Source organism: Piliocolobus tephrosceles, chromosome 13 (genome assembly GCF_002776525.5).
Source record: "Piliocolobus tephrosceles isolate RC106 chromosome 13, ASM277652v3, whole genome shotgun sequence".
Lineage (NCBI taxonomy): Eukaryota > Metazoa > Chordata > Mammalia > Primates > Cercopithecidae > Piliocolobus > Piliocolobus tephrosceles.
This window is the reverse complement of record NC_045446.1, coordinates 114,299,571-114,326,686: the sequence shown is the minus strand read 5'-3', so window position 1 is coordinate 114,326,686 and position 27,116 is coordinate 114,299,571. Positions and strand designations below refer to the sequence as shown.

Here is a 27,116-nt window from a genome sequence, read left to right as displayed (position 1 = left end):
TGGCAGAAAAAGTTTTGATACCTATAAAATGACCAAGAAAACTTTACATCTTCTCTTGAAATCATTCCATGCCCTTGCTAACCCTAGTGGCCTCTTTGTACTCTTACCCTCTGCTAGGCAGCATAACGAGTGATTTTACACATTTGAGGAGGAAATGAAACACTGGCTTTTGTCATTATTGTTTTGATTTTTTTGTTTAGGAGAGAAGAAAATAAGTTAACAAAATGGCTTGCATTTATATATGCCGCCTATGTGCATTCTACAAGTATAGTATGAAGAATACATACACAGTAGAGATGTGGAGCAATATGTAGCGGTGCTGTATAACATGGCATGGGGAAGACTTTTTTTTTTTTGAGATGGATTCTCACTCTGTTGCCCAGGCCAGAGTGCAGTGGTGCCATCTTGGCTCACTGCAAACTCCGCTTCCGGGGTTCAAGAGATTCTCCTGCCTCAGCCTGCCCAGTAGCGGGAAATACAGGTGTGCACCACCACGCCCAAATAATTTTTGTATTTTCAGTAGAGATGGGGTTTCACCATGTTGGCCAGGCTACTCTCAAACTCCTGACCTCTGGTGATCCACCCGCCTCGGCCTCCCAAAGTGCTGGGATTACAGGCATGAGGCACCATGCCCGTCCAGGGAAGACAATTTTTTAAAAGAGAAAAATTAGATAATCAAATAACCAGTCTTTTTTAGAGTGAGGGACATAGTTTTGATTCTGAGACAGCAAAGATGAAGCACTAAGATGACAGCACTTCTTTCAATCTCATTGAGAGGGTATGATATCATTTAATTAGAAAACTATTAATAACACCCCTCTCCTAGTTAAGGGGTGCAATTGGAGAGTACTTGGGAGGTAGGTCCCCTCTTAAGAGAGAGAAAACCTAATAATGTTATGTTCATTCAGGAAGATGTAAAAAACTTTGGAGTACCTCATCATTCATGTCCATTCTTTTATTTATTTATTTATTTATTTATTTATTTATTTATTTATTTATTTATTTTTGTCATCCAGTGACTTCCGAACTTCTTATTGGCTTCCTGCTCCCCAAAGGGTACCCTGCTTCTGCTGGCTCAGCGCCTCTGAACTTTGGTGTTTTTGGTCTCAGACACCACTTTGCCATCCACTATCCTGGACAGTCTTTTGGATGGTTTGCATAGAGTTGCTGCTGTCCAGGGCATGCATCACTACAACTGAAGTCCTCCCCATCTTCCAGCAGGCAGCAGTAGGTGGCAATCTCAGCCTCCAGCTTGACCTTGATGTTCAGCAGGGCCTCATACTTCTGGGCCTGGCATTGCCCCTCTGCCTGGGCCTGTGCCAGCTCTGAATCCAGGTGCAGCAGGGCCCCACTAAGCTGCTCCATATGCATGGCATAGCAGGCCTCCACCTCCCTCAGGCTGTTCTCCAAGCTGGCCTTCAGATTTCTCATTGAGTCTAGGTTTATCTCTAAGGACTGAACTATACATCTCAGCTCCACGAATGTCATCTCAGCAGCTCCTATTTTGGTGGACTGCGTGGTGACCACTGTGGTGTGCTCCTCAGTCTTCTGGGACCAGTACTTGTCCAGCTCTTCTCAGTTCTTCTGAGCCAGCTCATCATACTGGGCCAGGAGGGCTGTATGATATTGCTGAGGTCCTGAGATTTGGGGGGCATTTACCTCCGTGGTCAACCCAGAGCTGGCAATCAGGGCTTGTAGACCTTTTACTTCCTTCTCTTGGTTCTTTTTCATGAAGAGGAGCTCCTCCTTGAGAGCCATCTCTGTCTCCAGCTGTAGCCGACTGACATTGGTGTCATCCATGACCTTGTGGAGCCCATGGACGTTGCTCTCCACAGACTGGCACATGGCCAGCTCTGTCTTATACTTGACTCTAAAGTCATCAGCAGCAAGACCGGCATTGTCAATCTGTAGAACAACACAGAATTTCAAAGATATGAGCCCTCAAGTCCTTGATTGTCATGAAGTAATACCCCCAGACTCTGACCCGGGGTCTCTTCTTCTCCAAGTGCTCTCAGATTGTGCTCACCAGCCTCTGACTCTCAGTCACCAGAGTCCTCACTCTGTCCAGGTAGGAAGGCCAGGCAGTCACTCAGGCCTTGCATGGTATCCTTCTCATTTTGGATGTCCCCCATTCCTTCCAGACCCCTGGCCATCCCTGCAGCCAGGCCTCCAGACCCCCAGCCACCCCAGAAGCTTGTGGAGAAGGACACTGAGGTATGGGAGCCCAAGCCCCTGAGGCCTGCATAGACTTCACCTGCGCTGCTGATGGACCAGATGATATGGCTGTGTGGCTGGATGGAGTGCAGGGACTGGTAGTTGGTGGAGGTGGTAAAGCAAATGGTGAAGCTCATGCTGCCTAAGGAGAAAAGCCAGAGGACAGGACTCAAATTTTGTCGAGCCACGCCCATTTTTAATTTATAGCTTAACTGAAGCCAGTATGAACATTAGAAGTGTAAGGAAGTTAACTTTTCCAATCTCAAACTTTGAACTTTTGACCACTTTCCTCCAAAATATTAAGGTCTCAAAGCCAGTTCTGACCAACTTGTCTACACATTACTTTCTATCATTTGTCTCCCTATTATTCTCCAGATACTCAGTGCTCATTCTTGCCTTGGCCTCTTTGCTCAGAGCAAACTACTTTCTCTTCCTGGATTCTCTTCCACCTTTCCTGTTCCTACTCATATGCTACGACCCAGCATTAGTTCTAGCTCTATGATAAAGACATACACGTTAATTCCAGCCATAACAAAATATCCCCCAAATAATACAAGGGAAGAAGTGCTCTGGAAACTACAAAATGATCTGCAAATATGAAGTATTATTATATTTTGGAGAAATTGTACAATAGGGTTGGCCCATTGTTATATCTTGTTTTAAAGTGTTTCCTAGTTGTTTCATGTGTTGTTGACCTAACATTACAAAACCACAGGCTATTAAGACAGGAGTCACATCTCATTTCTGAAATGAAATACATTTCATTTCTGGTATATCCTCACAGTTCCTAACAGAACATAGCTGCAGTCAACACTCAATTCCAGTGAAATGAATTCATCAAAATAAAGGATTTCTTAGCCACAGAGCTTCTCACTGGGCCAAGTAATGTTAAGTTGCTAAACACACAAGAAATCATTGGTTACTTTATGTGACTGCAAATGAAGCCTTGAAAGTAGAATAAATTTGAGACGTGCACTTGAAATTCAAGCATCTTCTTCTTTTTGGTTCATAAAGCTGTGATTCAGGTGAATTCCTTAAATCAGAGATTCAGTGCTCTAAGATTGAATAGTTTGCTTCATGATATTTCTGAATTTTGTTTAGGGTCAAAGGTTCAAACGGTGCAACTCTCCAATTTGGTACTGATTTTTGTTTTCCCTTCTTGATTCAGTGGTGGAGCACGTAGCCTGTCTGTCCTACTTCCTTTGGTTGTCCTGATTGATGCATCTTTTGGTCTAACAGGCCACAGCCTCAAAGCAAAGTCATGGCAAGCTTTAGTTGGCAGTAAGGTAACAGCAGTCTGCCAATAGCGTGGGCCAACTCCAGTTCCAGCAGCCTGGCGGCAGAGGGTTTACTTGATGGACCCAGGGCCGCTTCCCCAGTCTGTCCCGTGGGTAGAATGATCCTTGCCTTAGTCTGCTTCGCAAGGCTAATGGAATAATTAAATGCCAAATAAAATAAGGCGAGATAAAGATAAATGAAGCGTGCCGTTATTATAACTGGTGCTTCGTCCTCAGTTCCCTCCAGGAGGGTTGTTGGGGCACTTAATGACCGGGCCTAAGCTGACTTGTCCCCCACATCTTGCGCCCCACTCGAGCCAGTGGGTTGGGAAGTGAGATGTTCATCAGACCCCAGAAAACGCACTTACGTCTAGACGACTGTGCAGCTCCCCGGAGTTCGAGATCTGAGATGCCCAGCCCTGCCGCTTCGCTGCCTGGATGCGCCATCTCTATGGTGACTCCGAGTGAGGCCGGAAGAAGCCTCTCTCTTCCGCCCAACAACCCGCCCTCGGGCTAGACTGACCAATGGCCCAATGAGTTACGGAGAGATGATGTGATTGACATGGGAGAGTGTGGCGTGCAGCTCGGACCGCTGCTACCCAACTGAACTGAGGTCGGTCCAAGGGCCGACAGGCACCGACCAATCGGAGGGCGTAACAAAGGGTGACGAGCCAACCCGCCGCGCTCGGCGTTGCCGGGAGCCGCGCTAGGCGTAAGCTAATAAGGAAGAAGTTGGGCGTTGAGAGAGCGACGCTGATTAGTGAACGTTAAATCACCTGAATGAAAGCCCACTTGTGATTCGCCCCAAGTAAACCGGAGACCGGTGGGCTGGAAAGGGCCGGAATCTGAGGTGTGAGTACTGCCTGGGTGGACAGTGGGATCCGGTGAGGGGGGCAGAGGTGAGGAAAGCAGGGCGGCTGCGGAGAAGGGAGAAAAGTGGCGGGTCGGGCTGAGGTGGTTGGAAGAAGGCGTGGGCGGACGGCGGTGCACGGACCTCGCAGACCACCCTTACCGCTGATCTGGACCCAAGGCCCGGCTAATAAATACTTAATGGGAGGCAGAGAAGGAAGGGCTGTTTTATGTTTCATACTCTTAAGAAAAGGAAGTGTCAGTGCCTGATTCAGATCTCTTATGATCAAGACCTTAATCCCTCTCCAGCTACTGGGAGGTGGCCAGGTGAACATTCTGAAGACGAGACATGGCGGGGCATTGTTTTCCTGTCGCCAGTTTGAATCTGCAGCAGGGTTGGGGAGAAGCTTAGAGTTCCAGTAGAGTGTTCCCAGGCTGCAGTGCTGTGAGATGCAGAGAGCGGAGAGACCGAGGCTCTGCAGCCGTTCCAACCCACAACACCGTCCAGGAGAGAGATGCAAGGACGAGACCTAGGTTTACTGATCCTCTTTTTTCCATCAACGTGTTAAGAGCTGATGCTACATCGGTGGCATTTTGGGAGCTTGGCAACCGATTTTTTCCCCAGGCTTGCATTTTATCTAATTACAAAGGTAGAAGCGTTATTCTAATATTTTAAAATTCAAAAGATAGTGAAGTGTTTAAAGTAGAAGCATACAAGTGTGAAAGTAACCGCCCAGTTATTTTTGAAGGGTTGGAAAACAGCTATAAAGCAAAGTGGAAAGGACTCTTCCAGAAGAACTCCTGTAACCCACTGTTTCTGTTGCTTTCTAGGGCTTGAGTCAGTGTGAAAATCGGGGGATGGGTGAGATATCTCCCACCAGCAGCAGCACTTAGGCCACATTACCCTCTGAGGAATCTACATTTGTCTTAGATAGTAAGTCATCTTATAATGGCCGTTAGTATTCTCACTCATGATGATCAGCCTGGTGATGAGTACTGTGTTTTTAATCCATTAGGTTACCTGTGCAGGGATCAGTCAATTTATTCCTGTTTTCTCTTGACAGCTGATGAAAGGGTATGTAGAAACAACCATTAAATGAACACACACATCTAAAAGGTTTTGAACAAACTCTTTCCAGAGAAAAACCTCACAGCATTGAGCACAGAAGGAAAACACTGGCCTTGTAGTTGCTCTTGTCAGCTACTAAACTGTTCAAATTTAAATTACTTTTTTTCCACTCCAATCTACCTGCTTTAAATGCCACAGATATTAAGTAAATGGACTTACCCTTGGAATTGGGTTGGACAAGCCATCACTTCTCAAAGAAGGTTTAATGACGGCGTGAACAGTAAATAAAAACACTTTCGTTTTTATATTTTATTGTATTGTACTCAATAACAATAATTTAGCTATTCTAATATGGGAAATTATCACAGATATTATTCTCACGTTGAAATCAGATAAAAATGACTAGATGTTCTCTCTTCCCCTATAGCAGCACTCTATACTATACCCAGCCCTTCTTTTCTATGCTTAGTAAGAAACTGTATAGTTTGCTTATAAAATTATGAGCTCCATTCTTAAAAGAACTTGGGAATATTTATCTTATTTACTTTAAAGCCATACCATATGTAAACCCAATGTCTCATGAACTCTTAAGCTACTAAGGGGTATTGAAGGGCAACATTTCTAATGGTGCCAGCCAGCTTCAACTACCATTTGCCCTCTATTCTAACTGTTAGAGTTGATCCAAGTCTTCTAGGTTATTTGTGTAATATCCAGAATAGCACAAATTAAATTTAAATGTTGTTTTCTTAAGGGCAGTACCATCAGGTCAGTCAACTAAGCTAGAAACCTGTGTCATTTCTAACACCTTCTCCCTTGACACAGCTAAGACTGGAGTTCAGACCCTCATCTCTTATTTGGAGAATTGCGTTTCCTAACTGATCACCCAATTCATATGCATCCTGCTGCCCCTTACCTTTTTAAAAATTAAAAATTATCACAAAAAATTTAAAAACAGAAAATAGTACATTGGGTAGTATAATATCTATGTTTCACCAATCAGATTAATAAATATTAACATTTTGGCACACCTGTTCAAGTTTTTTATTTTAAAGAAATAAAACATCACAGATTTAGTTCAGATCCCTTTTATTTACACTCCCAACACTATTCCCTTTCCTTCCTCCCTCTCCAGAGGCAAACAGTCTTTTGAAATTGTCAGACATCATTTATGCCCATGTTTTTATACTTTTGCTGTATATATGTATGTCAGAAACAATACATATTACTGTTTAAATTGTATTTAATTTAAAAATACAAGTAGTATCGTACTGTGGGTTCCATTTTGCAACTTGTTTTTGTCACTCAACATTGTTTTTTTGATATATTCCCATCAATACATATAGATCAATTTCATTTTAAATATTCATTATGAATATATAATATTGTATCTGTTCCCTGATTGATGGACATTTAAATTTTTTCCTGATGTTTTGCTATTGTGAACAAAGCTGCAATAAACACCTTGTACATGTCTCTTGATGCACGAGCTTTCTAGAACAGTGGTTCCCCAAAGAGATGTTGCTGCCCGTTTTAGGGTGTTTGGAATTTGTGAAGATGTATTTTGTTACTCTTTGATTGGAGGCACTACTGGGGTTTACAGATCAGGAATGAGGGATACTGGATGTTCTGTAATGTATGGGACAGTCCTTACAACGAAGAATTGTCCTGTATCCTGTGCAACTTTTGAGTATCCCACAAGATACTCATTTATAATTATCTGAGTCTAGAGCCGAACTCCAGTTTTTGTATAAACATAATGTATTTTTTGGCACAGTTTAATATAGTAAAATTTCCAGGAATGCAGCTCTAATGTAAATCAGAGGAAAATTATACTTATTTGTGGTTTGGAACTTTAACAAGAGTTGTTCATCACTCTAGCAAATCACATAACTGAAGGCAGCACAGCTCGTGGTATTTGAGTTGCCAGAACAACACACCTGCATAGTCTGCATTTGAAGCTTTTGCGTTCGTGGTGATTCTAAGTTTAGGTGCAAGCATCTGACTACTGTACTTCATTATGTATTCTAGTGTAGTCAGCCTGAACATTTGTATATTTAAACATATGCTATTTCATTACGAATTACTTTCCATTTAAAATCGACTTCTGTATATCATACAGAGATCTAGTTTTATTATTTTCCTATTGGAGAATCATTTGTCCCAGCACTATCTATGAAGTTCTTTACCCACTGAATCATAAAGCCAGCTCTGTGCTTATAGGAAGTTCTCACAAATGCACGGATCTGTTTCTGGGTTCTTGATTTTATACCACTGGGCCATGTGTCTTTGTGCCACTATCACACTGTTTTAATTACTTTGGTTTTTTAATGTGTCTTGCGGCAGTTGGTAACAAGAAAGGCAAGTTGCCATCCTAGTTCTCAAAATTGTTTTGGCTATTCTTGGGTTTTTGCTCTTCCATATGAATTTAGGATCTGTTTTCAAGTTCCACAAAAAATTGTTTTTTAGACGTTGGTTAGAATTGCATTGAATTTATAGGTTAAGGAAAATTGAGATTTTTTAATTGAACCATCCCATCCAGAAACACAGGTTATTTCTCTGTTCAGGTCGGCTTTATTTCTCTACCCAGGTCTTTACTGTTCAGGTCTGCTTTATTTCTCTAATCAGGTCTCTCTCTCTTTTTTTTTTTTTTGTCTTTGAATAAAGTTTTATAATTTTAGCTATATAAATCTTACTCATCTTTTGTTATAGGCATATTTATACAGATATACATATACATATCCACATCTTTTTGTTATGAAAGTTTCAAATATATTCAGATGTATAGAAAATTCCGGGATAGCAAACATCTACATACTCATCACCCAGCTTCAACAACTAGCTCATGACCAGTCTTGTTTCATGCCAGCCCCTTTACCTCCTCTCACTCAGACAATAGAAAGCTCCTAGAAACCCTTTTCTGTTACCTGTAATGTGCTACCTGTGTATATGCATATATCTTTATCATACTCTTTTAACAATATAATAATAGCATATTTTTCAATAATGTTTTTTCACTGAAAATACAAACAGTAATTTCCTAATATTATCAATTATCTGGATATTCTTCAGATTTCCCCAATCATTTCATAAAAGGTTTTTGCAATGCTTTGTTTGAATCAGTACCAAATAAGGGTCCGTATACTACACTTGGCTGACACATCTCTTGATATTCTTTCTGTAAAGTAAACATTTTAGTGAAGGGTTATACACATACAGAAAAGTATATAAATCCTAAGTGCATGGTTAGATACAACATCACCGTATGAACAAAGCCAGGTGACCAAAACCCAGATCAAGAAACAGAATTTTATCAGCATCTCCCTGAACCTCCTACAGTCACTACATTTCACAAGCCAACCATACCCCTGACCTCTAGCCCCTAAAATTAGTTTGACCTGTTTTTGAACATTATATAAATGGAATCATATACCATGAACTCTTTAGCCTCTAGCTTTTTTTCATTCAATATTTGTGAAATTCATCTACATTGTTGAGTATAGTTGTAGTGTGTTCTTTCTCATTGCTTTATACTATTCTCATTGCTTTATACTACATAATGCTTTATATACTGTATGAATGAATAGATTGTAGAGTACTATATCCACTCTATTGGTAGATATTTGGATTGTTTAAGGTTTTAGCTATTTCAGGTAGGGCTGCAATGTCTTTTTTTTGAACTTAGGTGTGCATTTCTGTTGGGAATGCATCTAAGAATAGAAGAGCTGGATGTAGGGTGCATTTATATTTAGCTTTATTAGATACTGCCAATAGTCTCCAAAGCAGTGGTTGACAAATTATGGCCCTTGCCAGCCGTATATGAGGGTTCCAGTTACTCCACATCTTTGTCAACACTTGGTGTTGTCTGTCATTTCATGTTAGCCATTCTGGTGGGTATATGAAGCTACTGAATTTGGTTTTCATTTGCAATTTCTGGATGACTAATGAAGTTGAGCACCTTTTTACATATTTATTCTCATTCAGGTATCCTCTTAAGTGTTTATTCTTTTTTATCTGCTTGATCTATCAGTTTCTGAGACATATTTAAAATCTCCCACTAAATTAGTGGTTTTATCCATTTATTATAGTACTTCTGTCAGCTTTGGCTTTGTATATTTGGAGGTTTTGTTGTTAAGTTCACATTTGTTTCAAGTTGTATCTTTTTACTGAATTGTTCCTTTTGTGACTGTTCTTATTAATATGTTTCAGAGCTTTACATCTATTTTGCTTGGTACTAATATTGCTTCAGTAGCTTTTATTTTGTTTCGTTTGTTTTTTTTTTCAACTGTGGCTTAAAACAAAAACAAAAACAAAAAAACATAAAATTTCCTGTCTTAACCATTTTTAAGAGTGCAGATCAGCAGTGTTAAGTATATTCACAGTGTTGTGAAACACAGCTCCAGAACATTTTCATCTTGCAAAACTGAAACGCTATACTCATTGATGATCTCCCTATTCCCTCCTTCCCTTGTTTTTGTCTTGTTAATATTTGCTTTGCATGTCTTTCTCAATCTCTTTATTTTCAGCCTCTCATTATACTTTCTGTAGAGCTTTTGTACACAGCTATTTTTAAAAACAAAAATCTAAGAGAATTTCTTTTAGTAGCCAAATATGTTTTCTTGTACTATGATTTCTGCTGTATTTGGGTTCATTTTTACAATCTTATTTTGTATTTTCCATTTTCCTTGCTTATTCTTTGTTCTGCCACCCACCTCACTACCACTGACTCTTGCCCCACTTTCTGTTTTCTTTACTTTTTTTTCACTTTACTAGTATAGAAGCTATTTTTTCTATTTCTGTTGCTTGCTGTTTACCTATGTTTTTTTAAACTTGTGTACTTAGCTTAAAAAACATATACCTCCTCCAAAACAAAATAACTGTAGAATGCTTTAACTATGAACTATCCTTTTCCATCTACCATATAACTGTTGAATAATAATTAGTTCTTTCTGATTTTTAACCCCTCAAAAATTGTCATTGTCACATAAATCTTTACTGTCAATATTTCTTAGTATTTTTCTCACCAATCTTCCTACATCTCATACCTCCTTTCTTGGTTCATTTTCCTCCTTGCTGAAATATGTCTCTGAGTAGCTCTTCCACTGAGGATCCATGAGAGGTACCAGTCTGCATCCTCACCCCTGGAATCTGTGACCATGACCTCGTTTGACAAAAGGGTCTTTGCAGATTTAATTAAGTTAAGCATCTCAAGATAATACTAGATTATTTGTACAGACCCTAAATCCAATGACAAGTACCCTTACAGGAGACAGGAAAGGTGAAGACAGACACAGCAGAATGCCATGGGAAGATGGAGGCAGAGACTGGTGGTGTGAGTTAAAAGCCAATGAACGGTGCCTGGAGCTACCAGAAGTTGGAAGAGGCAGGGAAGGATTCTTCCCTAGAGAAGCCATCCCCAATCTTTTTGGCACCAGGGACTGGTTTCATGGAAGACAGTTTTTCCACAGGTGGATGCAAGGGGATGGTTTCAGGATGAAACTGTTCCACCCCAGATCTTCAGGCATTAGATTTTCCTAAGGAACCTGCAACCTAGATGCTTCACACATGCAGTTCACAATAGGGTTTGTCCTCCTATGAGAACCTAATGCCGCCACTGATATGACAGGAGGCGAAGCTCAGGCAGTAATGCTGGCTTGCCTGCTGCTCACCTCCAATGACAGAAGGTGAAGCTCAGGCAGGAATGCTGCCTTGCCTGCTGCTCACCTCCTGCTGTGCAGCCCAGTTCCTAAAAGGCCATGGACCAGTACCAGTCCATGGCCCAGGGGTTGGGGACTCCTGCCCTAGAGCCTTTGGAGGGAGTACAGCCCTGCTGACACCTTTATTTTGGATTGCTGGCCTCTAGAACTGTGAGAAAATAAATTTCTATTTTGAGCCGCTAATTAGGAAACTAATAGATACCCCATCGCGCTTATATCTCACCCATCTGTAACATGGCTATAGTCATACCTTTCTCAGAAGCTTCACGCTGGGATTAAATTTAAATCAGATGTGTTTGCATGGCACTTAGCACACATAAATGTTCAAAAATAGTGATGGCTGTTCCTCTTCTTTAAGGACTGAGAGTTTTCGTCCTCTTGAATAAGAACTCGACAATAGAGTGAGAACTATCTGTCTTGTGATCGATTGCCTGGTGAGTCAAAGCTCACACCATGGATTTAACCTGAGAGCTTCAACGTCTGCTTTGGCCCTGGAGTTCCTTCCCATGCCCCAGTGTCTTCTAACAGTTCTTAGGGTTTTGTATCTTGGGAGGGTTCAGTTTTCTCCCGTGGGCTGGGGGGAAGAGGTCAAAGTAGAACTCAGGTACCAAATTTGAAGGGAAAGAACTTCTGAGTGCAGAGCAGAAAACACCCCTCTCAGTCCCCGCCAAAGAGAAAGGCTTTGGGTTCTAAATTTCCAGTTTCCATTAAGGGACTCTGGGACTGGACATTTCTGAAAATTAATGACCTGTACTGAGTAATCCTCCTAACACACTGATCATCAGAAAATTCCCTGTACTGAGTTTAGGCTTTCTGTATTTGTCTGAATGCCTTCATGGGAATGTGTGGCAGGAAGGCGGCGCTGGAGCACAGAGGACACTTGATCGTGCGGCGCGCAGGGCGGGGGGCCGCCGCCGCCTCCCCGCGGGATGGCTGGCACTGTGCTCGGAGTCGGTGCCGGCGTGTTCATCTTAGCCCTGCTGTGGGTGTCAGTGCTGCTGCTGTGTGTGCTGCTGTCCAGGGCCTCCGGGGCAGCGAGGTAAGGCATTCTTTCCAGCTGGGAGTCCCAGGTAAAGCAATTAGAGGCAAAATCGCTGATGCTCATTAAACATTTAGAATTTAAGAGATCAGTTTTGTAATTACTGGCAGTTTGAATGAGTTGCATTTTAACCTCTTCTTATAAGCACGAACTGTGTTATTTATGCTCGGAAGCCGAGATGGGAGGAGAAGGAAGTGGTGTTCTTGAGTTCTAACTGTGGCAAGAAATTCTGCTTTCACTGCTTATTGAATTTCTGGAGGTCGTACGTGTGTGTGTTTATGAATTGTTCAGATTTATGGCAGAGGCTTGGTCCAGTCCCCGAGGCTCTAGCCCTGGACCCAGGAAAACTAAAGCAACATGTGATGAGTTGGGCCTGCTTTCTGTATCACGTGTTGCCTTCAGAACAGGGTTAGGCCATAAACCGACTCTGAAAAAACTGTAGAGTTGCACCAAGATAGTGTTAGTATGAAGCAAAGAGTTGTAGAATTTTCTAAAGTATTCTGTTCTAAAAACAACAGAAGTGGAGGTGGAGAGGGGATGCTTTGTTTTTTCTCGATTATGACTTTGGGCAGAAGTAAAAATAAAAACTACACATTTCCGTTCCTAGGAATTGGGAATTACCAAGAATAAACGGGAATGCACTTAGCTGGTACCTGTCTAGGAAGAAGGACTTTGGGATGAAGGGGTTGTTGACAGCAGGTCTCTGGACATTGTTAAGGGACTGAAATATAGAATATTGGCTCTAAGGAAGAGTCTTTCCAGAGCTAACTGATCAGAGAAAAAACTGTAAACAGTGCTTTTAATATTTGTCTTTTTGACTCCAGGTTCTCTGTCATTTTCTTATTCTTCGGTGCTGTGATCATCACGTCAGTTCTGTTGCTTTACCCACGAGCTGGTGAATTCCCAGCCCCAGAGGTGGAAGTTAAGGTAAAGCTGTTGGTTTTGTTTTGCCTCCTGAGCTGTAACTCTTGTTTCTCTTCATCTGTGTGTCCATCCTGCCCTCGATGTTCTCTGACACCGGGTTTCCCAAGATGTCAGAATTGTAAAGTTCAACCAAGGGTAGGGAAAGTTCAGAGAGAGTTTTAAGTTTCCCTGCCCCTTCACTCCGGAAAAGAATCTTACTCTGAATTCCACCTCTAACCCCACCAGGCAGTTATTTGCCTGATTTGGTCTCATCTCCAGTTTGCATCAAGTGGAAAACAGCCTGTTGGAAAGCCACATCGTACCATGGGGACAGAAAAAAAAAGAAAATGAAATAAGGATAGTCACAGGCCTGCACCCGAGATGGAAGTGTTCCCATTCCTGGCAGCCTGGGCTCCTAACTGCAGATCCTGGACTGAAACTGATGTGGTGCCCTGAAGGTGCTGAGGACATGCTTCTCCAGCTGCGTGTGCTAGAATTTTCCCAACAGTCTTCTGGGAGTTGTTTGGTCCTCATGCCTGGGACATACCTGCCAGCACCCACGTCTTTAAATGGATTTTTATCATCTCAGAGTCCTTCTCTGGAGTTCTTTACCATGGCTTTACCATGCCTGGCTGGTCTCAGACCCATGGGATCTTGACAATGGCATTGACCTCTTCTGTCCCATTACTCCTTCTCACAGCTTTCCTCTTAACCTTCATTTTGATGTTTTAAGTGATAGTCATGAAACTAGCTACAGTTCTTTAAGGGATTTCTGTGTGCCAGGTCCTGTGCCAAACACTTGGTTTGCACTGTCTCATTTAAACCTCAAGACAGCCCTAAGGAGTATGACATAGGTACCAGTATTATCGCCATTTTGTAGGTAAGAACACTGAGTCTGTCAGAGGTTAAGGTAACTTGCCCAAGGCCACATAGCAAGAGGCAGAACAAGGATTCAAGCTGAGGTCCGTCTTCAAAATCTTCATCGTTGAGAACTTCACAGAATATCCAGGGCAGTCCCAGAGAGCTCATGGGTTAGCATTTTGACACTAGACAACAACAGTATACAAGAATATACGTGTAACTTTTGAATTAAAATCGACACTCTAGGATTAACTATGGCAAGAGGAAGGAAATTAAACTCCAAGGGAAATAGTACTTACCACACGCACTTAAGGAATTATTTCCGTTGATGCTAGTTTGTTGTCAGTATTTGGAAAATACTCTGGAGGTCTGGGTACCACGTGTGTGAGCCAGGGGCAAATTCCCACCTCACTTATCTTTTTTTTTTTTTTTTTTTTTTTTGAGAGAGAGTCTCGCTCTGTCGGCCAGGCTGGAGTGCAGTGGCACGATCTCAGCACACTGCAACCTCCATCTCCTGGGCTCAAGCAATTCTCCTGCCTCAGCCTCCTGAGTAGCTGTGATTATTGGCATGTGCCACCACATCCAGCTAATTTTTTTATTTTTAGTAGAGATAGGGTTTCACCATGTTGGCCAGGCTGGTCTCGAACTGACCTCAGATCACTCAGCCTCAGCCTCCCAAAGTGCTGGGATTACAGACATGAGCCACCGAACCCGGTCGCTTTCCTTGTCTTTTAAGGGGGAGAGTGATGTAGGCTGCCACATTTCTGGATGCTGCACATATATACATTGGGAGAAGGGCACAGAGCAAACACATTTTTGAAATCAATCCCTCTATTCTGTGTCATATGAGTTTCAGACCCAGGAGACAAGAATGGGGTTTGAGCAAAATACTTTTGTCAGCATGGCCGACAGAATTGGAGTTCTCATTTTCAGGTTTTGAGAGCTGGCCTTTGCAGCAGCGTGGCTCAATGCGGTATCAATAATACATGGCCTGGGCCTTCTGCACCCAAGGCCTGCTAATTGGCTAATTAAAAAGTGAAACGTGTCGAACGAGCAAACATGTGGCCCGCAAGAGACTTGTTCAGTACCGGAGCCAAGGTCAAAGTTATGTTAAAGCTGTTTTATCAAACTGACCTTTGTTGTAAGTTGACTGTTGGGGTAATCTCTGGAGCAGCTGAGGTGTCTTTGGATCTCAGTGATCCCACCAGGGCTTGAGTCTGAGAGGTGCTTTGCGTGTGGCCACTGTGTTAGTTTTCTATTGCTGCTGTAACAAATCGTGTGAACTAATGGCTCACAACACAGATGTATTATCTTACAGTTCTGTAGGTTAGAGTCCAAAATCAGTCTCATTGGGCTAAAACCAAGGGGTTGGCAGCGCAGCGTTCCTTTCTGGAGGTTCTATTGGATACTCCATTTCCTTATCCTTTCCAGCTTCTAGAGGCTGCTCGTATTCCTTGGCTGACAGCCCCCTTGCTCTATCTTCAGAGCCAGTGACATCACACCTCAGTGACGCTTCCATCCTCACCTCTCTCGCTCTGACCCTCTCTTCCACCTCCCTGTTCAACCTAGAAGGATCCTTGTGATTACACTGGGTCCACCTGGATTGGATAATCCAGGTTAATCCCCCCTTTTTTAAGGGCAACTGATTGGCAATCTTCATTCTCCTTTAACATATAATCTAACATATTCACAATTTCTGGGGATTAGGATGTGGATATCTTTGGGCCGTTATTCTGTCTACCACAATTGCCTTTCAGGTGTTTTGGATTCTCTCCTAGGTACTGGGATTTCAAACCTGTGAAGTCAGTCAGCCACTTGGTTGGTTGTGTTGCTCCATTAGGTCTGTAGATTAAATTGCTTTTTCCTGCCCAAATTTAAGTACCACCATTTGGATCTGGGGAGAGTGGAGTTCTGGAAGGGGCAGTGGACAAGTGGGTAGAGCCAACACCAATTATAGGGTTTTGTCAGCAAAGACCAACATCTTTGGGGCCTCAAGTGTAAGGCCAGGCAGCCCATTGTCTGCTTTGGGGCAAGTTACCTATCCTCTTAGTGTTTTAGTATCTCAGGTAAATTACCATTTTCCCTGCCCAGTGGCAAGGGACTCTTCCGCTGACAGCTTTAAAGTTAAGTCACCTTTCATTTTGAAAATGAACCCTCCTGAAATGGCAATGGATTGATGATTTTGGGGGTTGGGTCTTAGATACATGGGAGTTTATTATACTATTGCATTTTTATGTATGTTTAAAATTCTCTGTAATAAAATGTGTTTTAGCAACAACAAAAATGAGCCTTTCTAGGACCCAGCAAAAGCTTCTCATTAACTCTTTCAGATAATGGATTTCAGAATATAAAATAATTCATCCAGGGACTTCAAAGTGTCTACCAACCTCCTAAATTGAGCCATTTGTTCCCTGTACCTCATTAATCCCTTCTTGACCTGTGTCTTCTGCTCAGGGAGTTGAGGAAAAGATTCTTTTTTCTCCACGTACAGAGGAGACTCAGGGCAGGATGTTACTGGAAGTTACACTCAGGAACTAACTCTTGGCCCACTCATCACGGAGTTCAGAGTAACCCAGCCAGGGTGTCTAACTGGTAGTAATTTCATTTTGATGTTTTCTCTCTCCAGATTGTGGATGACTTTTTCATTGGCCGCTATGTCCTGCTGGCTTTTCTTAGCGCCATCTTCCTTGGAGGACTCTTCTTGGTTTTAATTCATCATGTTCTGGAGCCGATCTATGCCAAACCACTGCGCTCCTACTGACCACTCTTCAGGAAAACGAAAACCTGTTCTCTCCTTCATTGTGATGATATCGATGAGCAGAAAGGCACTATTCAGAGCCTTGTTTTGACAGCCCTTCTGCCTTAAGACTAGAGGAGTATCCATCCATCTCTAAGACAAATCTCCTGAGTCCTGGCTTCCAGAAACAGGATTGCCAAATTGTCCCTGTGGGGCTAGATTCTTACCAGCTTAAGAAGGATATTGCTATCTTCTTAGTACCCGTACCTTAGGATTTCCAACTGTTTTGAAAGGGAAATAGTAACAGTGATCTGCTTAGAGTGGATTTTCACTCAAGTCCTTAGTAAGTGGATTTTGGGGAAAGGAGCACATGGGCTTCTGGTTCTTTTTGATAATATATAAAATTCTTCGTTATGAAGTTGCGGTCGTTTGCAAAGGAGAGGCACTCAAATTCGAAAGGTTATTTTAATGTGATAATTTGGAAGACTTACTCAAATGTTGGTCACTGACCACTCTGTGCATGTATTTCTGCAGAGCTCTATAAAGGCAATGAGTGTCACTTCCCTCTGCTCTAATAAAGCAATAAATAATAGCTAAAGGGCTGACTTTCACTTTGAACTCTTGGCCACGGCTTTTTGAATCAAGTATCTTTAGGTTTCCTTGGGATTAGAGGAAAGGTATGGAAATATGGTGTTTTGGTTTTTGTTGTTGTTGTTTTGTCTTGCCATGTATCTGTAGCTTTTTTTCTTCTATGATGTGGTGGGCTCTGAGTGCCTTATTTAATTACCATGAATCCATTTTGGGGTGTCTTCTCTTTCATCTTTGTAGCCCTTTCTCCAAAGCTCGTGAGGAAGGTATATTCTCAACATTAGATATAACTTTATACTTATCTCATCTCTGAGACCAAATGAAATTTGCATTAAATGGAGGGGCTCTGGTCAGGTTCCACTTTGGAAGTCTGATCCTGACTTCCTAGAGCCATTTGAAAAAGAGTCTTCTGGCTTAAAATTAAGAACCAAGAAAACAAGTTGGAAAGAGATCACTGATGGAGTACGTGCTCTATGCCAGTAGCACACTAATTCCTTTGGGGTTTAATTTATTTAATTTTTACAACAGTCTCATTTTTATCATCCCCACTTTAAAGTAGAAAAACTGGAAACTTAAAGAGATCAACTGACTTGCCCAAGCCTCACCTAACAGCCAGTGTGCAAACCCAGGTGTGGTAGGCCCCAGGGCTTGTCTCGGAAAGAAAACACACGAGGCTTTGTGGAACTCTGAGAGCTTGAGGTAGGTTAAGGCCACTGTTCCTTCACTTTCTTTCCTCAGTCCTGTTTTCAGGGTAGAGAAGGTACCCAGTCCTGCCACCCCAGAGGCAACTAAGCTCTAAATTCCAAGAAGAAAGAACAGGTAACCATTGAGAGTCACGGGCTAGTGAGGGGCAGGTATAGTTATCCCTGCCTCGAACCATGTCCTTTATCTTACTTACTTTGTAAAAACTTTGCAGAGAAGGCTTTGTACAGAAAACTTCAAAGGAAATAGTTGCCTAATCTGGCCTAGGGCACACAGGTAAGAAAAGAAAAAACATCCTCTAAGCAGGTTGAGGGAGAGAAAAAAGAATGCGTAAGTCTTGAGGGAAGTGAGACAAGCTGGGATCCTCATGTTATTGTGTTACTCTGTGAGTCTCCCTGTGGCCCAAGTGGAAGCTTGGCTCCTAACAAACTCGAGCTGCCAATTGTTGCCTTCTTCTGAGAGCCCTGCTAAAAAAGTAACTCTGGGAAAACTCTTATAGGTTCCTGACCATGAATCCACCTTTTTTATTCCCTCCAAAAGTTATTCAACTATTAGATCAATGGATAATAACTGTGAGGTTTTGGGTGACTATTTAGATGGAGGAAAGTGTATTAAGGTTGGAAGCTAAATTCTATGCTTAATACTACTGTTTTCTATTTTTTTTTTTTTTGCCTGATGTGACAGGCTTATATGTTAAAGATTGGCTTTAGGCAAAAAAGAAATACTCTGTGCAAAGTTTATTTCAGCTTGACTTGACCTACCATCTACAGACCTGGAGTCTGTAATTACCAGCTGTGGTGAAATGAATGATAGATTTCTTTCTACCTGCATACTCAGTGCAGTTATGCAAAAAATCCCCACGGGGTTGGGATAAGACGTAGAAGGCTGAGAGGGCTCAAAATGAATTTTACTGAGAGTTTGGCATGGGATAACCCCACAGTCAATGTCTGTTATGGTGCCCTGTATGCTCGTGGCCTTCTTGGAGACAGGGCTCAGAGGTCATTCCTTAAATACAGACAGAAGTCATCTTAGTGTTCAGAACCATTCTGCGATCAGTGGCCTTAGAGCGTGTTCCCTCCTACACTGTTCCCTACCCAGACGGGATCCTGTGGTAGACTGGTGATCCCCACCGTTTAGAAGGTGGAGAGGGAGAGTAAATCTGGGTTTCTATATAAGAAAATGGGTGATTTCTTTGCTTCTTAAAATTGTATCCTGACAGAAGCTGAATTAGCAGGACACCACCCTATCCCCACAATGGAGATCACAATGGGTAATTTGTTGATAAGTTCCTTAAATTTTTCACTTATAAAAATGGAAGTAAAGCTACCATTCTTTGTGTACAATGTAAATTTAATGTAAAACTGCATCAGAATTACCATACCAATGTCCAGGGACTAGGGAGTACATCGCCATTCATTCTCGCATCCTGCCGTTCATTCAGCATGTAGCCCGTAGGGTGTAAAGCACTAGTCCTGGTGGAGTAAGCCCATCAGAGAACTAGGCTGTGAGGTGTCTAGACTGTCTTCCTCTCTCCATCCTGGAAGGAGGGCATCCAATTGATTTTTAAATGTTTTTATTCTAACATAAAGCAATCCATTTTTTGTTCTGTTATTTAACAGAAACTTTAGTATCAACTCTTATTTCATGGTGGTTGCAGTTGAAGTGTTTCTGGTTTATTTTTTGCTCAATGTGTAAAGAAACCTGCTGTGATTATTTTACAGATGAGAAACAGGCAGAGAGGACAAGGGATTTAAAAAGTTTCACAGTTAATTAGAAGTGGGGCTCCAACTTGACATCAGGATTCCTGACATCTCATTTCTCAAATAGTTTAAAGATCACTTTTGACTTTCAAGTAACTCCTTATTTTTACATTGGTTAATACTGTTTCTTAGCTATTTTTACCTGACATTTTCCTAACACATATCCAAAAAGGTAAAAGTTTCATTAAAGGATTCTAATGATCATTTTTAGTAGAAATAACAAACATTCAATCATAATTCCTTTGCTTAAACCTTTAATATCTGGCTGTAACATAGAAATGAATTTCCAGATGTGAGAATCAGAACCGTATGGAAACGAATCTGGAAATGTGTTGATTATCCTCATAGGAGCATAAGAACTCAGGATTGGAAGAGATTTTATAGTTCATAAAGTTCAACCTTTAATCTCTATTTTCATCCCAATACTTGGAAATAAGTCTAGGGTTCCACATGTCAAAATAACAATTTTTGTTACATTTAGCAAACATACGCTAGGCATTTTTCTAAGTGTGTTGTAAGTATTATGTCTTCCTCATATTGGCCCTATGAAGTAGGTACTCTTCATATCCCCATTTCACAGATGGGGAGCAGGCACAGGGTGGTGGGGTAAACAGGAGTCAGGATCCGAAGTCAGGCGGTTTGGCTCTAGAGTCTAAGAGCCTGACTACTTTCTGTTATAGGGCGTGTCTGCATAAGATAAACTCGAAGGAAAAGTGGGGGCAAGGGCAGGCAGTGAAAAGCCACTTGACAGAAATACCCAGGAAAAGCGGCTGAGCCTGGTGGAAAAAGCAGAAGCTTAGGAACTGTGCAGGAGTCTGGGGGAAAGCGTGAACAGGCACGCAGGCCTCAGAGAGCTTCACCCGTTAGCCCCGTGTTTCTGGCAGGTCTCTGCTGTTAGACTTTGGTTTCCCCTTGCTCAGAGCCACTGAACAGCTGAGCTGCTAGTAGGCTAGGTTTTCAAGTTTCAAGAACACTGCCACCTCTCTTGTAAGCACCATCCAGCTGGAATGTTGAGACTGGGTTGGTTTTCAGAGGTGCCAGTGGCAGAATCAAAGCCACACACTAGGAATTTTTGTTTTGTTTTCTACTTGACCTCTGTCTCTAGCAGATTATTGGTGGTGACTGTTTATGCAAAAAAAAAAAAAAAAAATTCTGAGTCCCTATCACCCACCCCCCGCCCTCGCTTCTCCGACCTTTTCTCAGTTTCCTGCCACCAAAGAAATGAGAGCTGGGATCGAAATCAGGCTCAGTGCCACAGACAGAATGAGAAAGTGTGTTTTTAATGGTTTTCATCACATCATGCTGGGGATGATACAGTCTGTGCATTTAGTCCAAGTCCTGCCCTCAGAGAACTCTTGGGTGAGGTCGTCACACAGTAGCCCTTACGCTGTGCCTAACTGTTACGAGGCCAGCCCCTTCACTTGTTTTAAGCTTTGGGGTATCTTTTGTTTGCCTGTGGTTATTTTCCTGCCTTTAAACTGGTCATACCCCAGTTTTACACTGGGAATATTATCAATTTCCTGTTACTGTTGTAACATTGCCATAGACTTACTGGTTTCGAACAATTCACATTTATCACTCCAGAGGTCAGAAACCAGAAATGGGTTTCAGGGGGTGAAGGAAAGGCTTTGGAGATTCGGGAGAACCCTTTTCCTTGCCTTTGCCACCTTCTAGAGGCCACCCCCGTCCCCCTGGCTGGTGGACCCTTCCTCAGTCTTCAAGGTCAGCAGAGCGGCATCTGCCAGTCCCCAACACTCCTGCCTCCCTCTGTGATGCATACGGAGTCCTGATTCCACTGGGTCCACCCCATCAGTCATTCCATCTCAAGATCCTTAATCACATATGCAGAAATCTCATTTGTCATGTAAGGTACCATTCACTGGTTCTGGAAATGAGGATGTGGACATCTTGTGGGGGCACATTGCACCTACCACAGAATACAGGGCCGCCTCTGTAACTCCGAGCATTGCCTCCTTCCACCCCCATCTGCCACCCTCCCTGCCTCCACGCCTTTCAGGAGGAGGTCTGCTCCTCTGTCACGTTTCAGGATTCCCAACAGCAACGCTCCCACCCCCACTCAGACACCCAGGACGTGCTGAGTTCCTCCTGCCAGCCTCAGTCTTAGCTGTGGCCTCATGGTGTTAGGACCGACCAAGAGCTTCTGTGCCTTTCTTTTCTTTGCCTCTTGCCTCCTCCTCCTCCCCCAGCCACCCCACACACACTTGCCCAGCTTCCCAGTGGATCTCTAAGGGAGAAACGCAAAGAGTTATTGCTTTTTAATTACAAGTGCTATTGTAGCATCTATAAGGAAGTACATTTTAAGCTTAATTGAGACCAAATGTGAAGTTAAATTAAATGAATAACTAATTAACGTAATGCTCCTACATTAGCCCCGTGTGAGTGCTGAGGCCCAGGGAGAAGGCAGGTACCAGGCCTCTGGTGAACAGGCCGTGCCCAGAGCTGCCCAAACAGGGCCAGCAACCTGCGACCTGGGAGATGGGTGCAGACAGGCAGATCTCAGGGCTGGGGTTCCGCCAACCTTTGGTATTTTTCCCAACTCCCTACCCACAGCCTAAGTCCTCATTTCTGAGGCCAGACCCTGAGCTCCCACAATGCCTTTCGCATGGATCTAGTGCTACACTTACCTGCTGGTAGGAGCCAATGCCATTTGTTCAGTTTTCTGTCTCTAAGGCCTAACATCGTAGGAGTTGGATAAGTATTTGTGTTAACTTCCTCCCTCTTCCACTACCCCCCACTACCTTAGCAAATGAATCATCCGGGTCCTGAGAATTCTGCCTTCATAAGGAAGAAGGACTCTTGCCGTTGCCCCTGGAATCGCCCTCCTGCCAGCCCTGTTCCTGCATGGCTGGACTAACGAACAGCATAGCTCTCACCTGGAGCCACTGTCTCCGTGTATTTTCCTACTTATCCCCTAACTAGACAAGTTCTCCAAGGGCAGGAGTGTGGTGAGTATGTTTGTCTCCCTTCATACCAATCCTATGAGGTAGGTAATGTCACCATTTTCCTGATGACGAAACAGGCTTAAAGTTAGTAAGCAGTGCAGCTGGCGAAGAGAAGACCTCGAGAGACCCATTCCTCCTCCCCTGCCCTCTGAAGCAGAAAGCTGAAAGTCGGAAAAGTCAAGAGGCGCCCGCTCCTGACTCCCGGGAAGCAGGATGGACCCGCAGCCCACCCTGGGCTGTATGATGGGATTGGGTCACCATCTAGTGGCGCATGTAAGCAACACAGCTTCTCCTTAAGCTCCTTAATTACAAGAGCTATTGGAGCATCTATAAGGAAGAACATTTTAAGCTTAATTGAGACCAAATGTGAAGTTAAATTAAATGAATAACTAATTTCATTTCATTCTCAATGTCAAAGAGCAGCGGAGAGCAGCTTTCGTGAATGCTGAACATAAGGCCAGAGTATAGCTCTTGCCCCTGTGGGCTCTGAGGACTTGGAGGTCCCTGGCTGACTCCTACACTCAGAGCTGAAGTGACTGCAGGCAGGAGGAGCCTCCCCTGTTGGCTGCCATTGGCGCCTGTGCAGCCTGCTTCAGCGTGGAAGGGTGTGTATCTGGCTAATGCACCAGCCCACCACATCCCAGGAAATGCAAGGCTTGTATCTTGTATGGCGCCCTAAGCTCCCAGTTTGCCCACACATCATCAGTGTCCTGAGCATCCCTCTCAGGAACGCCCACTGTCAGCAGCTTTAACCTACCCCCCTGGTGGTCCTGGGACCCCACTTCAGCAGCCCATGCGAGCCCCGCTCACTGCCGAGCCAAGCCCCAACAAGGATGAGCATGGGCGCAGCAGGTCAAAGGGAATCTATTGGTGCCAATGGGCAACTTTAGGGTCAGATGGAGATGCCAAGAGCTAGCCAGAAGACTGAGTGATCCGGGACTTGGGGGTGGAAGGAGGATATAGAAAAGTGGAAAAGGGAGCGGCAGATGGCGCCAGGTGACCACACCTGCAGCAACTGCCTGAATGAACCATGCATGCCCTCACATCTTGCCAGTCTTGTCACCGCTGGCACCTGTGCTCAGAGTGTAAGTCCTTCTTGTGTCCATTGTCTACTCCATTCCTAGAGCAGAGCTGGCATACAGTAGGCACTCCTTGGCATTTCATTCTCAAAATACTTAATACACATACTGGTATTTTTAGTCATGCCAACCCCTCTTTCTACTCTCCCCACAGCACTGGCCCCCAGTCACCTTCCACTGAGGACATTACGGGGCCAGGATCAGAGTGAGGCAAGGGAGGCCAAGAGGGAGTGCCCCCTCAAAGTATGTACCAAAGGCAGCTCCCCTGTCTCGCCCGAGTGTTGGCCCTGGAGAAACAGCAGTGACGGGCAGGTAAGGGAGTTATCAACAGGCCTATTGAGGCTGTAGAAGAGGGCCCAGCTTGGGGAAATGCACAGAGAAGGCTGTTTCATGGATAGAGGGACAAAGAGAGGCTGGGCTCCTTTGACGGAGTGAGATGCCCACCTATAGATACAGGCAGATCACAGAGATTAAAATTTAACATGGGAAGGAGAGACGCACATTTTCCAGGCCTTGGCCTTGTGAAGCCTTCTGTCTTGGAATCTGAACAAGCAAGAGTCTGCGCATATCCTTCCCTTATCAAAATGGAGACACAACTCAGCCCCAGTCCCATGGCCTTTGCTTGCAGCTTCCAGAGCTCAGGCCCCTGAATCTTCTATTTCCTCATGCTTGGCAGTCCCCTTCCCATGGAGAATCTCTGTATCCTTAGGTAGCCCTGGGTCTGGACTGGGCTGGCTGATGTTCAGTTAAGAGGGGTTGCCTTCCTTACTTGTGGAAGTTTTCATTGTCTTGCCCATGGGGAGCACACTGGGGACCCAACTGGGGCGTTCCATGCTGCTCGTCCAACTGGGGCCTCATATTTCTTTATACCTGCATGAAGAGGAAAGGGGCGGAAGAGAACGTGAGATGATTTCATAAGCTCCTGCTGACTGGGGAGAGGAAAGACAGGGTCCCAGGTCCCGTCATCATTGCTTTCATCTCAGTTCTCTGTAATTAGACCTCTCAGGCAGGAAATAGCAAGCCACATGAATACTTAAAACCTGGCCGGGCGCTATTACGCCTGTAATCTCAGCACTTTGGGAGGCTGAGGCGGGCGGATCACCTGAGGTCGGGAGTTCAAGACCAGCCTGACCAACATGGAGAAACCCTGTCTCTACTAAAAATACAAAATTAGCCGGGCGTGGTGGCGCTTGCCTATGGTCCCAGCTACTTGGGAGACTGAGGCAGGAGAATGACTTGAACCTGGGAGGCGGAGGTTGCAGTGAACTGAGATTGTACCACTGCACTCCAGCCTGGGCAACAAGAGTGAAACTCTGCCTCAAAAAAAAAAAAGAAATTAAAACCTTACACTGTTCATGCCACATTTGACAGCTTTACAAAGCAACATCACATATCCCCTCTTATCTCAGCCTCAGGTCAATTCTGCCGGGTATTCAGCGATAAGCATCCCCGTTCATACACAAAGATGTGGTGGTTCAGAGAATCTGGGTGCTATGCCCAAGGTCTCATGGAGTGAGTGGAGAAAGCGGGACTGTCCAGGGGTTTTTGGATTCCAAGTCCAGTGCTCTGTCTGCTCCGACAAATCACTGCACACCTCACACACAGGCCTCCCGTGGGGAAGGACCAGCCTGGGACAGCGGTGGCAGTCCAGAGAAAAGCGAACAACCTCCAGGCCCAGGTTCAGTGTTAGGCTGTGCCCGAGCTCTGAGTCTGCCTCTCACCTCCAACGAGAGGCTGCTGCAAGGCAAGCTCACACATCCAAAGCCAGACACAATTCCAGGCACTGAGCAGTTGCTCACTAAATACTCCTTGTCCCTTTCCGCTGCTCTTCCTCCCCTCCCACCCTCAGGCCTGGCTCCAAGGAGCGCAGGCACAGGAACTCTGCCCTCCCAGGACAGGCAGGGCAGGACAGGTGCTCTGCGTGCTTCCCGTGTCGTGTGTCTTCCTGCTCTCACTTCCTCTCCCCTGCGTGGTGTCTTCCTTAAGTGGAAGTGCGTCCCCGGAGGCGTGCTGGTTACCATGACCCAGGGGGCTCCTCCTCACGTTTGCCATCCAGCCCAGGTCCACAGCTCCGGCCAGCTCGTGAGCGGCCCCCTTGTTAGCACGAGGCTCCTGCTCAGGACGCCCAGCGGGAGAGGGTCGCCCACCAGCAGACCACCAGCACTGTGCAGCCTCAGCCACTAACCTACTGGTGCCACCACCACGTCCACCACCACCAGACAGGAGGCAGAGAGCACACCAGGCCAGCACCCATGCTTGATTCACGTTTGTTTCAGAGACTTTGATTGGCAGTTGCTGTTTTTCTGCATAGCCCAGGCAGAGGGGCCAGATGACCTTGGTTTCTGAACTTCAGGAGGCACTTGCAACTCAGTGTCAGCTCCGAAGGAAACTGGTTTCCCTATTTCTGCCTCCTCTGTCCCCGGAGGGCAAGTCCAAAGTTCTAACACTGTCCCTCAGGGAAGAGGCCGCCGACCTCTGTGGCATCTCAGACCCCTCGGCAAACACTTCCCAAGCACTACGCTCTGCTGAGGTGGAAAGTCTTTACAAGTGGCCCACAAGAAAAAAGAGAAAGTTGGAAAAAGCCAGACTGCAGGACAGAGGATTTGCATGCAGCCCGCATTCGAATGGCACTGGAGTCACAGACTCGAAGTAAATACTCACAAAAGTCATGGGACTTGAGGAAAATACTGTCGCTGGTGGGTTAGGACCACACTAGAGCTATGGAGACACACGGGGACAGCAGAGGACAGGTTAGCAGGGCGGGGGCCACCCAGGGACTGGCTCAGTGCTCCTCAGGTCTGGGCTGGATGAGCCTCAGCCTGCGTTTGGAGAAACTGAGCCCTGGGCTGATTCCCATGAGAAGTGAGTTTGGCAGAGGGGCAACTTCAGCTCCCCAGAGGACTCACCCGCTGCCTCTGCTCAGGGACACCTTCCAGGCCAAGATCTCTTTGTACACTAACCGACAGAGGAGCTGTGGAACGCAAGGCACAGAGGGAAGCGAGGGCACCATAAGCATTGAGCACTGAGCGCCCAGCGCCAGGTGACCTGTGGACTGGCAGTGGAGAAGGGGGAGAGACACACTCCCATTTGGCAAGGGGTCACTCAGGGGGAAGGGAGAGTGCTTCTGAGCAAAGGGCAGCTGCTCTCATTACCCCAGAACCCCCAATGGCCAATGCTTTGGACCTCCAGGGTTGCAGCCTCGCAGGACGGAGCATCCCTCAGTACCTATCTGTGAACCCCAAGACTCTTACCAAGCAGGCTAGGACGTCGGCAGAGATGAGCATGTAGAAGACGTTGTTCCAGCCCGTGGGGGAGATGAGACCAGCCAGCAGAGGCCCCAGAGCTGCGCCTGAATGGAGCA

The 27,116-nt window shown here is 44.6% G+C and overlaps 3 protein-coding genes across 12 annotated transcripts in view; 1 reads left to right on the top strand and 2 right to left on the bottom strand.

Moving 5' to 3' along the window:
* Positions 1 to 940: 940 nt before the first annotated feature.
* On the bottom strand, positions 941 to 4,090 carry LOC111540291 (keratin, type I cytoskeletal 18-like). Of its 3 annotated transcripts, none has more exons than XR_002730930.3 (2): positions 3,860 to 4,090; positions 941 to 3,640 (listed from the first exon to the last, which is right to left on the bottom strand). XR_002730930.3 is itself a non-coding variant. In XM_023208553.3 (2 exons), the coding sequence occupies exons 1-2, from the start codon at positions 3,936 to 3,938 to the stop codon at positions 2,040 to 2,042; spliced, it is 396 nt and encodes a 131-aa protein (XP_023064321.1). In that variant the 5' UTR covers positions 3,939 to 4,066; the 3' UTR covers positions 941 to 2,039. The 3 variants fall into 3 exon arrangements, 1 of the variants encoding a protein (XP_023064321.1); XR_002730929.3 differs by having other exon boundaries at positions 941 to 1,905; positions 3,860 to 3,994; XM_023208553.3 differs by having other exon boundaries at positions 941 to 2,356; positions 3,860 to 4,066.
* On the top strand, positions 4,056 to 18,664 carry TMEM218 (transmembrane protein 218). Of its 6 annotated transcripts, none has more exons than XM_023208557.2 (6): positions 4,056 to 4,343; positions 5,172 to 5,274; positions 11,482 to 11,557; positions 11,980 to 12,162; positions 12,987 to 13,089; positions 16,553 to 18,664. In XM_023208557.2, exons 4-6 carry the CDS (start codon positions 12,053 to 12,055, stop codon positions 16,685 to 16,687), a joined length of 348 nt encoding a protein of 115 aa, XP_023064325.1. In that variant the 5' UTR covers positions 4,056 to 4,343; positions 5,172 to 5,274; positions 11,482 to 11,557; positions 11,980 to 12,052; the 3' UTR covers positions 16,688 to 18,664. The 6 variants fall into 6 exon arrangements, with proteins under 6 accessions (XP_023064325.1, XP_023064327.1, XP_026306620.1 ...); XM_023208554.2 differs by having other exon boundaries at positions 4,057 to 4,343; positions 11,976 to 12,162; XM_023208555.1 differs by lacking the exon at positions 4,056 to 4,343 and adding an exon at positions 4,350 to 4,390 and having other exon boundaries at positions 11,976 to 12,162.
* A 2,310-nt stretch (positions 18,665 to 20,974) lies between these two features.
* The window catches only part of SLC37A2 (solute carrier family 37 member 2), a 28,932-nt gene continuing 22,790 nt past the window's right edge, over positions 20,975 to 27,116 (bottom strand). For 2 of the 3 annotated variants that reach the window (XM_023208550.3, XM_023208552.3), the window contains 3 exons: positions 27,007 to 27,104; positions 26,662 to 26,726; positions 20,975 to 24,625 (listed from right to left, as the gene is read on the bottom strand). In XM_023208550.3, the coding sequence (XP_023064318.1) occupies positions 24,610 to 24,625; positions 26,662 to 26,726; positions 27,007 to 27,104 (179 nt within the window). In that variant the 3' untranslated portion in view covers positions 20,975 to 24,609. The remainder of the gene's footprint in view (positions 24,626 to 26,661; positions 26,727 to 27,006; positions 27,105 to 27,116) is intronic. The other variant, XM_023208551.3, reaches the window with a different exon arrangement.

Excerpts from the sequence above, each read along its gene's own strand:
- TMEM218 (XM_023208559.2), top strand. The coding sequence starts at position 12,053 with ATGGCTGGCACTGTGCTCGGAGTCGGTGCCGGCGTGTTCATCTTAGCC. Across the intron at positions 12,163-12,986 it reads AGGGCCTCCGGGGCAGCGAG|GTTCTCTGTCATTTTCTTAT; the intron begins GTAAGGCATTCT and ends TTTTGACTCCAG. Across the intron at positions 13,090-16,552 it reads CCCCAGAGGTGGAAGTTAAG|ATTGTGGATGACTTTTTCAT; the intron begins GTAAAGCTGTTG and ends TTCTCTCTCCAG.
- LOC111540291 (XM_023208553.3), bottom strand. The coding sequence starts at position 3,938 with ATGGCGCATCCAGGCAGCGAAGCGGCAGGGCTGGGCATCTCAGATCTC. Across the intron at positions 2,357-3,859 it reads AGCTGCACAGTCGTCTAGAC|GCAGCATGAGCTTCACCATT; the intron begins GTAAGTGCGTTT and ends TTTTCTCCTTAG.